Source organism: Heptranchias perlo, chromosome 25 (assembly GCF_035084215.1).
Source record: "Heptranchias perlo isolate sHepPer1 chromosome 25, sHepPer1.hap1, whole genome shotgun sequence".
NCBI classification, from domain to species: Eukaryota; Metazoa; Chordata; class Chondrichthyes; order Hexanchiformes; family Hexanchidae; genus Heptranchias; species Heptranchias perlo.
In genome coordinates, this window is record NC_090349.1 from 43,886,246 (window position 1) to 43,898,655 (window position 12,410).

The following is a 12,410-nucleotide window of genomic DNA, read 5'->3' on the forward strand; positions in this document are numbered from 1 at the left end:
CAACAACTTTAGCAAGTAAAAACATCCCAAGGCAGTGTTTGTTGTAACAGGCCAAAATGGTTGGCAGACCTGGGAAACAGGCCACAGCGCCACCACTGTTGGGAGGACTGAAACGCGGGCGTCCGTGTTAGCAATTAAAAGTGATAGAACCAGGTGTTACTGTTGTACGTTAGGTGTTATCTCTCCGTGTGACCGATGCCATAAAGTTGTTACTAAATTGTGACAAGGGGGAGGAGGTGCAACAAACGTAATATGATGAAGAGGCCCGTGCACTGAGGTGCAATGTAGCTTTGTGACTGTGCCTGCGACCTCTCTGGCAGGGATTTGCTGACCGCGGGAGTGTCAGTGGAAGAGCTACTGAGATGAGTCAGTGGACGCGACACGGAAGGAGGGAGGGCAACTTGTGCCCGGCTATTCTCATGCCCCTGCGGAGACCAATCCAAGGACATCACTGACAATGGTCTGGGATCAGAATAGATACATATATATATATATATATATATATATATATATATATCTTTAAGAGCGATGGTCTAGAAATGATGTTTGGTTTAATTGGAGAGTTGAGCTTGTGTCGTAGTCCCTGTGATGGCGGAGGTTCTTAAATTAAGCAGGTTAACAATGCCCACAGTAAAGCAGAGGGAAAAAACGAATGTCGTGTGAACTTATTATTGGCAATAGTAATTCCTTTTGTTTATAAAATGGTTTAACAAAAGACTTGCTGTCGGGACCAAGAAAACAAAATGAGCCAGGAAGAAAATGATTGCCATAGCTACATCTTATACATTTTATTAAAACAAAATGTTCTAAATTGTTAATGTATTTGAAATCATCCACTGAAGCAAAATGATGGTTGAAGTCTCGTGGTGTAGGACAAAGCCTCGTGATGTACTTACTACCCTTTGAGAGTCCGTGCCGAGCAAATAACAACACTCTGTCATTTGCTGCAGTTTTCAAGGCCCTGTGATGTCAGTGGTACACGTCTATGGAGCTATTTGTCCATTCGTATTAACACAAAAAAACGTTAATAGCTGCATCTCTGCACAACGTCTTGCTTTGAGCAAATCTATTCCCTTTGAGGTTTCCTGTGACGTCACTCCGCAGCTCAGCTAAGCTGCACTAAAACACGACGGTTGGACTTTCGCCGCAGGGTTCAATTCCTGACTCTGACCGAGGTGGCTACGGTGATTAGTGGGTCATGACCCTTTCGAACCCAATGCAGATCAGAGTCCCTGACTGTGCGTGACGTTGTGCACCTCATTGTCCTAGCACTAGGGTCGGCACCCTCCTGAATTGCCCTGGAGTCTCGAGAGGATTTAAAGATTAATCTCCAGGACACTGCAGCAAGCAATAACCGGGGGAATAATCGTAGCGGCATTAAATAAAACATTTTCTTCGAATACTTTTGTTTATCAGTCATAAAAATATGGGAGGTGAGGAAGAAAAGGCTGTTTGACCGGGCGGGAGATCATGTGATGAAACCTCCAGGTATACGTCCGACCAGAGTTGGCAACCCCCACCCGAACACGGTCAGATGGAACGAGTGAAGATGCACACCTCTGACTCGCTGAGCACGCCTCGATTGTTTAGTCTTTCATATTTGACTAAGTTAAGAAGCTTCTTTCCTCCATTCCTTAAGGGCTTTTTAAGACTGTCAATTCCCCTCTCCCACACAACAGGTCAAACAGGATTAGAATGGTTTTCGTAACGTGCACTGATTAGCTCTGGAATTACATGCTTAAGTCTGACACAATTTCACACACAAGAGGTACCTTTTGAAAAGATCTTCTTTATCAAATAACCGCTGCTGCCTACCTGGAGACTGGGCGAGGAGCTCCAGCTGCTTCCCTTCCTTACGCACATCTTAAAAGGATTAAATAACAGAGGCGCGCATGGAACAGTGCTCCTACCTGCGACGTCATACCGTGGCATGGATACAGAATAGCCCTGTCGTCCTCCTCAGACCCTTGGTCCAAGCAATAGCCACTCGCTTTGCTGTTCCGTACCTATTGGATTAAAAGCAGTTTCAAGTTTAAAAAAAAATAAAGCCACACATGTCTCACTGAGGGCCCATGAAAGGCCTTCTCGCTAAAGAGGAGTGGGGCGAATTCGCTAAATATTTGAAGGGGGAAAATTTGCTGGGCTATGGGGAAAAGGCAGGGGGGGAGTGGAGCGAATTGGACAGCTCTTTCAAAGAGCCGGCATATGCACGATGGGCCGAATGGCCTCTTGCTGTGTTGTATCATTCTACGATTCTATAAAGTTCAGACCTGCTGTTTTACCAACTCCAACTTGCACTCTTTTGCATTTTATAGCAAAAATAATCAATGGTCAGAAGCTACTTGTTGGCCAGAAACGTTCAGTAGATCATGAGGTCCTGGAAGAACATATAATTTCAGTGGGGTGTCCTGTCAGATTAAGGAACGGTTTCCAATACTGATTCCCCACTTGCCTCATAAAATATGAAGAGAATGTTACCACCTGACCAATCGATTTCTTCCAAGGTGGGTTTTAACCAATCGATTTTAGGTAGTCAGTTTCAAAAGCTCTCTAGATTCAGGAATCGTGCCTTTGGATTGAAAAATTTGCAAACATCACCTTCCATTATTTGAGAGAGAAACCAGGAAATGACAGACCTGTCAGTTTAACATCAATTGGATTCATGTTCCACTGTACTTCCCAGGGTGGTTTATGTAATATTCGCTAAAGGTGCAAATACTTTTAATTATTTGTTTATTCTTCCCTTCACTTACCTTCAACCCTTCCTTCTTTTTCTCTGTTACTTGCGTGATTGTCCCTTTCTCCCCTTATTGCCCACAATCGGTCTGTAGTTCTTGCTGAATCTATTGTTGGTGTGGTGCAGTACGGCCCGCACACTCCCCCTCCTGTCAAGCTTTCAATCACTGGCACTTAAAGAGATGACACTCGCAATGGTCCGGTCCAGACCCACCTGGGAGACTGTGACAGCCGTGTCTGAGGTTAGTGTTTCATAAACATCCCCTCATGGCCCCGGCACAAATATCAGTCGGCTCAGCAAATCATCCCCCCCAAAAAAACGGTGTTTGTTCAGAATTCTTATTTAATGCCTCAACCTGTGTAAAATGCTGGAAAAAAGGATTTTTTTTCCCCCCACGCTATGATGGACCAAATTACATAGAATCCACAGCAGAGAAACAGGCCATTCGGCCCAACTGGTCTATGCTCCACACGAGCCTCCTCCCTCCCTACTTCATCTCACCCTATCACCATATCCTTCTATTCCTTTCTCCCTCATGTGTTTATCCAGCTTCCCCTATGCTATTCACATCAACTACTCCCTGTGGTAGCAAGTTCCACATTCTCACCACTCTTTAAGTAAAGAAGCTTCTCCTGAATTCCCTATTGGATTTATTAGTGACTATCTTATATTTATGGTCCCCTAGTTCTGGTCTCCCCCACAAGTGGAAACATCATCTCCACGTCTACCCTATCAAACCCCTTCATAATTTTGAAGACCTCCATCAGATCACCCCTCAGTCTTCTCTTTTCGAGAGAAAAAAAGCCCCAGCCTGTTCAGCCTTTACTGATAAGGCTTTGTTTTGTGATTGTGACGCAGTTAAGGCCGAGGATAAAATTTGGGTGAGGCCTGGAGAAGGCGTTTGGTTCTGGTACGACTCCTCACAGCTTCCATTTACAAAAATGTTAGTCGGAGCGATTTCCTTGAGTTCTGGGAGCAACTCAGTCACTTCTTCAGTTGAACTATTTAATGTGGTGTCCCTCGAGGACCGGCCCGGACTGATGGGATGGACATTTCTCGTCCCCCTGCTGGCTCTAAGAATCAGATGTGAATTGAATTTATAGCATTTCCAACCTGGGGGTAAATTTTAACCCCCAATAACGGGTGGGTTGGGGGCAGGTGGGGAGTAAAAATCCTCCGTTTTCAGAGTGGGACCACATCCCGGCTCCAACACGCCCGCTTCCGGGTTTAACCCCGGCAGGTTTGTCTGCGTGTGGAGAGTGGACACCAGGAAGTCCCGCCCACACTTTAACCCGGCGGGCCGATACTTAAAGGGCCATGTACCTCACTGAGATACTTGAGGTGCTTAATATTTTGTGTATTGGAACATTAAAATGAATTTAACTTTACCTGTGGGGGTTTCCCATCGCTTCCCATTCACGTCAGGTGAAAGCAGGTGGGAAGGGTCGGATCCATGAGGTGAGTGAGGGCCTTTATTGCACTGCCTGTGGGCCCGGAGGAGCAGGAGTGCTTCATCCAGGCCCAACAAGCTCACCTGGCCGACAGGAACCCCGACCCCCGCCATGTGGACCCCACCTATCTCCCGACTCTTCACCCGACCTTCAGTGACCTCTGATCTTCTCAGCAACCCCCCATCTTCACCCCGGCTCCCTGCTCCCCCCACCGATCTTCTCCCCGCTCCCCCCCGATCTTCTCCCCGCTCCCCCCCGATCTTCTCCCGGCTCCCCCCGATCTTCTCCCCGCTCCCCCCCCCGATCTTCTCCCGGCTCCCCCCGATCTTCTCCCCGCTCCCCCCCCCGATCTTCTCCCCGCTCCCCCCCCCGATCTTCTCCCCGCTCCCCCCCGATCTTCTCCCCGCTCCCCCCCTGATCTTCTCCCCGTTCCCCCCCCCGATCTTCTCCCCGCTCCCCCCCGATCTTCTCCCCGCTCCCCCCCTGATCTTCTCCCCGTTCCCCCCCCCGATCTTCTCCCCGCTCCCCCCCGATCTTCTCCCCGCTCCCCCCCTGATCTTCTCCCCGTTCCCCCCCCCGATCTTCTCCCCGCTCCCCCCCCGATCTTCTCCCCGCTCCCCCCCTGATCTTCTCCCCGTTCCCCCCCCCGATCTTCTCCCCGCTCCCCCCCGATCTTCTCCCCGCTCCCCCCCCCGATCTTCTCCCCGCTCCCCCCCCCGATCTTCTCCCCGTTCCCCCACCCCGATCTTCTCCCCGCTCCCCCCCGATCTTCTCCCCGCTCACCCCCGATCTTCTCCCCGTTCCCCCCCCCCGATCTTCTCCCCGCTCCCCCCCCGATCTTCTCCCGGCTCCCCCCCGATCTCCTCCCCGCTCCCCCCCGATCTTCTCCCCGCTCCCCCCGATCTTCTCCCCGCTCCCCCCCGATCTTCTCCCCGCTCCCCCCCGATCTTCTCCCCGTTCCCCCCCCCGATCTTCTCCCCGCTCCCCCCCGATCTTCTCCCCGCTCCCCCCCGATCTTCTCCCCGTTCCCCACCCCGATCTTCTCCCGGCTCCCCCCGATCTTCTCCCCGCTCCCCCCCCGATCTTCTCCCCGCTCCCCCCCGATCTTCTCCCCGCTCCCCCCCGATCTTCTCCCCGCTCCCCCCCTGATCTTCTCCCCGTTCCCCCCCCCGATCTTCTCCCCGCTCCCCCCGATCTTCTCCCCGCTCCCCCCCCGATCTTCTCCCCGCTCCCCCCCGATCTTCTCCCCGTTCCCCCCCCCGATCTTCTCCCCGCTCCCCCCCGATCTTCTCCCCGCTCCCCCCCGATCTTCTCCCCGCTCCCCCCCCGATCTTCTCCCCGCTCCCCCGCGATCTTCTCCCCGCTCCCCCCCGATCTTCTCTCTGCTCCCCCCCCGATCTTCTCCCCGTTCCCCCCCCCGATCTTCTCCCCGCTCCCCCCCGATCTTCTCCCCGCTCCCCCCCGATCTTCTCTCTGCTCCCCCCCCGATCTTCTCCCCGTTCCCCCCCGATCTTCTCCCCGCTCCCCCCCGATCTTCTCTCTGCTCCCCCCCCGATCTTCTCCCCGTTCCCCCCCCCGATCTTCTCCCGGCTCCCCCCCGATCTTCTCCCCGCTCCCCCCCGATCTTCTCCCCGTTCCCCCCCCCGATCTTCTCCCGGCTCCCCCCCCGATCTTCTCCCCGCTCCCCCCCGATCTTCTCTCTCCCCCCCCGATCTCCTCCCCGCTCCCCCCCGATCTTCTCTCTCCCCCCCCCGATCTTCTCCCCGCTCCCCCCCCGATCTTCTCCCGGCTCCCCCCGATCTTCTCCCGGCTCCCCCCCGATCTTCTCCCCGCTCCCCCCCGATCTTCTACCCGCTCCCCCCCGATCTTCTCCCCGCTCCCCCCGATCTTCTCCCCGCTCCCCCCCGATCTTCTCCCCGCTCCCCCCCGATCTTCTCCCCGTTCCCCCCCCCGATCTTCTCCCCGCTCCCCCCCGATCTTCTCCCCGCTCCCCCCCGATCTTCTCCCCGCTCCCCCCCGATCTTCTCCCCGCTCCCCCCCGATCTTCTCCCCGCTCCCCCCCTGATCTTCTCCCCGCTCCCCCCCGATCTTCTCCCCGCTCCCCCCGATCTTCTCCCCGCTCCCCCCGATCTTCTCCCCGCTCCCCCCCCCGATCTTCTCCCCGCTCCCCCCCGATCTTCTCCCCGCTCCCCCCCGATCTTCTCCCCGCTCCCCCCCGATCTTCTCCCCGCTCCCCCCCGATCTTCTCCCCGCTCCCCCCCGATCTTCTCCCCGCTCCCCCCGATCTTCTCCCGGCTCCCCCCCCCGATCTTCTCCCCGCTCCCCCCCGATCTTCTCTCTCCCCCCCCGATCTCCTCCCCGCTCCCCCCCGATCTTCTCTCTCCCCCCCCCCGATCTTCTCCCCGCTCCCCCCCGATCTTCTCCCCGCTCCCCCCCGATCTTCTCCCCGCTCCCCCCCGATCTCCTCCCCGCTCCCCCCCCCACCGATGGTCTCTCTGGCCTCCCCCCAATCTTCTCCCCAGCCTATGATCCCTCCCTCCCTCTCTCTGATCCCCGCCTTCCTGCCCGACAGCCTGCCGATCAGGCCGGCTGCTGTGTGTGAAACCCGGATGTGCCACTGATTGGCCTCATTAACGCCCGCTCCCTTCCAGGCTGGAAGTTAAAATCTACCCCCTGAAGCGTGTCCAACAAAACCTCTTTACCCAGAGAGTGGTGAGAATGTGGAACTCGCTATCACCAGGATCAGTTGAGGCGAATAACAGAGATTCATTTAAGGGGAAGTTAGATAAACACATGAGGGAGAAAGGATTTGAAGGATATGGTGATAGGGTGAGATGGAGTAGGGAGGGAGGAGGCTCGTGTGGAGCATAGACCAGTTGGGCCGAATGGCCTGTTTCTGTGCTGTACATTCTGTGTAATTCTATGTAAAGTGGTAACCTCACTCAAAGAGGCTGTGAGGATGGGGTGATGGGATTTTAAAGAGTCCCACTGGTGCAATAGAGGGAACTTGACTCTGCATTTAACCACGCTGAACGTCACCTCGGAGTGTTTGCTGACAATCGGTGCCCAAAATAGAAAATTGCCTCATTCCTCAATGCTGACTGTGTTTTTAAGAAAAATATTATTCAGTACCATTAACGTCTCCTTTAATGTAGGGGCTGAAAAAGGAAAGCCAGACTGAGTGTATAAAGTTTAAAAAAAGGAGACGGAGGCATTTTAGGAAATTATCTGCAATGTCGGCTGAAAAGTAAAAGCTTTCCTAAAGTTATTTTAAGGACACTGGTCTCTCAGGGAAATCCACTGCTGCTTCAGTTCCCCATCAGAGTGTCTGTCAGCAGACTAGTGAGACTCGGGAGAAGGCTCTTTGCCATCTACAAGTCAACTCACCAGAGGTTGATTTTCATTTATAAGGAAGGATTAAAGCAAAAACTAAACACGGTTCCAAAATGATCACGGGAAAGGCCAACTTTTCTGTTGGGCCTTTTCCTGTTCTATTTCACATTTCAGCATTTATCGATGTCACCATTTCTGACTAGGCCTCTATGGAAGGATCGCGAGGTAATTTATGTTAAAAAGGTTACAATAACTAGAATTCCACAGAATTTACAGCAGCAGAAACAGGCCATTCGGCCCAACAGGACTATGCCAGTGTTTATGCTCCACTCCCCTCTTTATCTCATCCTATCAGCATATCCTTCTATTCCTTTCTCCCTCATGTGTTTATCCAGCTTCCTCTTAAATGTATCTATGCTATTCGCCTCAACTACTCCTTGTGGGAGCGAGTTCCACATTCTCACCACTCTCTGGGTAAAGAAGTGTCTCCTGAATTCTTTATTGGATTTATTAGTGACTGTCTTATATTTATGGCCTCTAGTTTTGGACTCTCTCACAAGTGGAAACATCTTCTCTACATCTACCCTCCTCCAGCATTGACGCCTTTAAGGGGAAGCTAGATCAGCACATGAGGGAGAAAGGAATAGAAGGATCTCCTGATAGGGTAGAGGAAGTAGGGAGGGAGGAGGCTCGTATGAAGCATAAACGCCAGCATAGACCAGCTGGGCTGAATGGCCTGTTTCTGTGCTGTTGAATCAATGTAACTCAATGTAGCCCTACAGCCCTTCGAGATCTCCACACTCCTCCAATTCTGACCTCTTGCGCATCCCCGATTTTCATCGCACTGCCATTGGCAGCCGTGGCTCCAGCTGCCTAGGCCCTAAGCTCTGAAATTCCCTCCCTAAACCTCTCCGCCTCTCTACCTCACTCTCCTCCTCTCTACCTCTCTCTCCTCCTCTCCACCTCTCTCTCCTCCTCTCCACCTCTCTCTCCTCCTCTCCTCTTTTTTTTCCTCCTCTCCGCCTCTCTCTCCTCCTCTCCACCTCTCTCTCCTCCTCTCCACCTCACTCTCCTCCTCTCCACCTCACTCTCCTCCTCTCTACCTCACTCTCCTCCTCTCTACCGCACTCTCCTCCTCTCTACCTCACTCTCCTCCTCTCTACCGCACTCTCCTCCTCTCTACCTCACTCTCCTCCTCTCCACCTCTCTCTCCTCCTCTCCACCTCTCTCTCCTCCTTTAAGATGCTCCTTAAAACCTACCTCTTTGACCAAGCTTTTGGTCACCTGTCCTAATATCTCCTTATGTGGCTCGGTGTCAAATTTTGTTTGATAATCGCTCCTGTGAAGTGCTTTGGGACGTTTTACCAGGTTAAAGGCGCTATATAAATACAAGTTGTTGTTGATGAGTTGTTCCATTAACAAGTAAAATACCCTGGGGTAGAGCTAAGCAATTCCCTTTACTGTGGCACAGTTTAGGATTGGTATAAACACTTGTCACTTGTTTCTCAGTGGTGATTGTGTTTACTTTGAATTAGAATGATCTCAACTCATGAAAGGAGAGGAGTTACATCAGTGGCGGGTAGAAGCATCTGATGCAATCCTCCAAGGAATTTCTACAGGGAAATTTAACTTAGTGCATGCATTCACCCAGATAATGTTATACCTTCAGGCTGGACTGAAGCAGGTTAGACAGATGTTTGTACCAGCCAATGCAGATTCACTTTATTAGTGAAAGTGCCTCATTGTTTGCAGAGCCATAACTGAACCCAATAATAATACCTGGCAGAATAGTACGTGTGGGCTGCAAATTAAACGATCGCTAATGGCAGGTAGCTGACTATGGAAATTATAGCTCTCAATTCCAGCAGCACTCTTGTTCCGAAAGTGTAATGATTAAATTCCAACCCACGCCTAAAGGGGGCAATTTTAATCTCACCCGCCCGTCGAGAAAGGACAGGAGGGGGTTTTACACCCCGTCCGAATTTATTCTCCATTTAAGTCAATTTTGGGTGTGGTGTAAATCAGGCCGTCCACTCTGTCCCTTGGGATTCCCACCTGGCCAGTTAGGTTAAAATTACCCCCGGATTTCACTCCTGGTTTATTTCAAACGGCTGTCAGGTGGGAAAAAAGGTGTTTTCCCTAATTTAAAAGACACAACAGGGATTTATTGACTTAAGTTCAAGCTCTGTGCTCCTTTTATTTAGGATCAATAGTTTTGAATATGGGACACGGGGAGAAAAACGTATCGGAGTGTAAAAAAATTCGCCCTGCAATACTCTGCAAGAGCCTCTTTGCTGCTTTTTTTTCACCAAGAATACAAGGGGGAGGGGGGGGGGCCGAGGTGAATCTTCACTCTTTACCGTCGGGCGGAGAACGACAGGCGGTAATGGTTTGGTCGCCAGTTTCACACCTTACCGTGGTTATAAGTGCCGAGTGTGACCTCGGTCCCCCCGCCAGGAATCCTTCCCTGCTGATGATGCGGATGAGTTGACCCCAAAAAAATGTGAGTGCTGTCAACATGTCACCACTCAGGGGGGATTAGCACCGTTTCCTAAACTTTGCACCAATCGAGGAAAATCAGAGCCATGCACGTCAGAGGCATGTTAATGAGCATTAAACAGGGGGGTAGATTTCCGACTTGCCGATCAGGCATAAAACTGGCATTTGTGGATCAGCTGCCCAGTTGAAAATTTCCCCCACTGATGAATCCTCATTCTAAACTCTGAAAAGGAAAAAGTGGTAAACCCTACACCGAGCACATAATCCAGGCTGACAGTCCCAGGGCGGTGCTGAGGGAGTGCTGCACTGTCGGAGGTGCCGTCTTTCGCATGAGACATTAAAGCAAGGCCCCATCTGCCCTCTCAGGTGGATGTAAAAGATCCCATGGCCACTATTTCGGAGAAAAGCAGGGGAGTTCTTCCCGGTGTCCTGAACAATATTTATCCCTCAACCAACATCACTAAAACAGATTATCTGGTCATTTATCTCATTGCTGTTTGTGGGATCTTGCTGTGCGCAATTTGGCTGCTGCATTTCCTACATTACAACAGTTACTACACTTCAAAAGTACTTCATTGGCCGTGAAGCACTTTGGGACGTCCTGAGGTCGTAAAAGGCGCTATATAAATGCAAGTCTTTCTTTTTGTTTTGCACTAATGATTGTTGACATTCTCTCACTTTGCAGAATACACAGAGTTGTTCAAACACTTCCAAAAGAAAATGAATCATCAAAACACCATCCAATACGGGACATCACAATTGGATGAAATTCAAAAAAATTCTTTGCAACGGTATCAAATGAGCAAATTAAAGACACAAAATTATGCTTCCCATTCCATGGCAACAGGATACTGGATCGTGAGCAACGTACCACTGCTCCTGTGGGTTAAACGCTTGTCAATCAGCCTAGGACATCGCAACAAGTCAATCCGCACACGAACACTAACTTAGCTTCCCTCAGCCTAGCCATTCTCCTTCGAGCCTTACTTACTCTAGTCTCTAATTACAGTTTTGGAATATTAAAATTGTTCCGGCTGGCCCGGTTGTGTGAAGCTGCACAATGTGCTCCAGGATTCCTGAATGGGAGGATGTGAGTTTGATGGGCTTCCAATTGCAGACAAGGCCACCAAAGAGGGGGGAAGTAACTGGAGCGGAATCAGGGAGAGGACATTAGCGAGAGGCTCAATTTGTGCTAATGTAATGTGCCTTCCAGTGGATGAATGAACACTGGATTAGGCAGGGACTGCAGTCTTGTCTTTTCAATTGGAATCGGTGTGTGATCACCGGAAGGAGAGGAAGGACCTGGAAGGAATGAGTGACGTTAAAAAGAAAAGCATAAAAAAGGTGCAAAGACACAAAACTGCACCTGTTCGAGATACCGTTCAGCCCCATTTCACAAGAGCACAATCTGTTTTACCTGCTGTGTTTACACCTTGTTTCACAGGCGTTATTCTGCCTTACGGACAGTTTCTGGACCAATAATTTGGAGATCATGAGTTCAATTCCCAACAAGGCAGTCTGAAAATTTGAATTCAGTTTTTAAAAAATCTGGAAATAAAAAGCTGGGGTCATGGGAAGCTGCCGATTGCCGTGATAAAACCCGACTTTAGGGGAAGGTGGTCTGAAAGACCTCTCCTCAGTCTGCGCTTTCTCAGCGGCTCGATGACGGATGGAGCACGAGGACAGATCCCCCATTCGGCCACTCCGATTTCCCCACCGGCTCTGTCGCCTCGATTGCCGGCCCTCACCGGAAACCCGCCAACACCCCCACACCCCCCCCACCGATCGGTGTTCAGCCCTGCGGTGTGTGTGCGCCCAACACAAGCCGTGAGGAGCGAGGCATTTTGCCCACGGCGCCTATCGGGGCAAAACAGGCTGTGATCGGTTACCTCTCCGTAGGTGATGGTGTTGTTGTAGATCCTCATTTCCGGGTAAACGTTGTCCCGATACCACTTGAAGCTCCGGCAGTTCAGCCTCTCGCGGAGCGCCGACCTCTCTGAAACATCGCCAAAATCAACCCCTGGATTCTGTGAAATGGGGGGAAAAGATCAAATTTCTCCCAAATTCCACTGATTTATTATTCTGAACTTTACTTTCTCTTTTTTTTTCCACTTCACGTGTATCGCTGTTATTATATATTAATAAAAAGTCCTTTGTAAATCTGAAAGAAAGAGCCCGATTTAGTGGTACTAATGTGTGAAAATGGTGTTTACTTCATGGGGTAAACACTTTCGGCTTTGGTGTGTAATTGACCTGTTAATGCCTCTGTTGCAATTTCGCACCTAACTGTCACGATAAATCCTGTCACAGTCTGGGAGATCAGAAGTGAATGGGCTCGCCCTTCAATGTTAATTTACAAAAGATAAAAAGAACACCTGACTGTCAGAGGT

General features: G+C 51.0%; 1 protein-coding gene across 3 annotated transcripts in view; it reads right to left on the minus strand.

Moving 5' to 3' along the window:
- galnt9 (polypeptide N-acetylgalactosaminyltransferase 9) overlaps positions 1-12,410 on the minus strand; it is a 211,863-nt gene that overhangs the window by 46,468 nt on the left and 152,985 nt on the right. For all 3 annotated transcript variants that reach the window (XM_068006169.1, XM_068006168.1, XM_068006170.1), the window contains exons 8-9: positions 11,910-12,047; positions 1,911-2,006 (exon numbers count right to left, since the gene is read on the minus strand). In XM_068006169.1, coding sequence (XP_067862270.1) covers positions 1,911-2,006; positions 11,910-12,047 — 234 coding nt within the window. The remainder of the gene's footprint in view (positions 1-1,910; positions 2,007-11,909; positions 12,048-12,410) is intronic.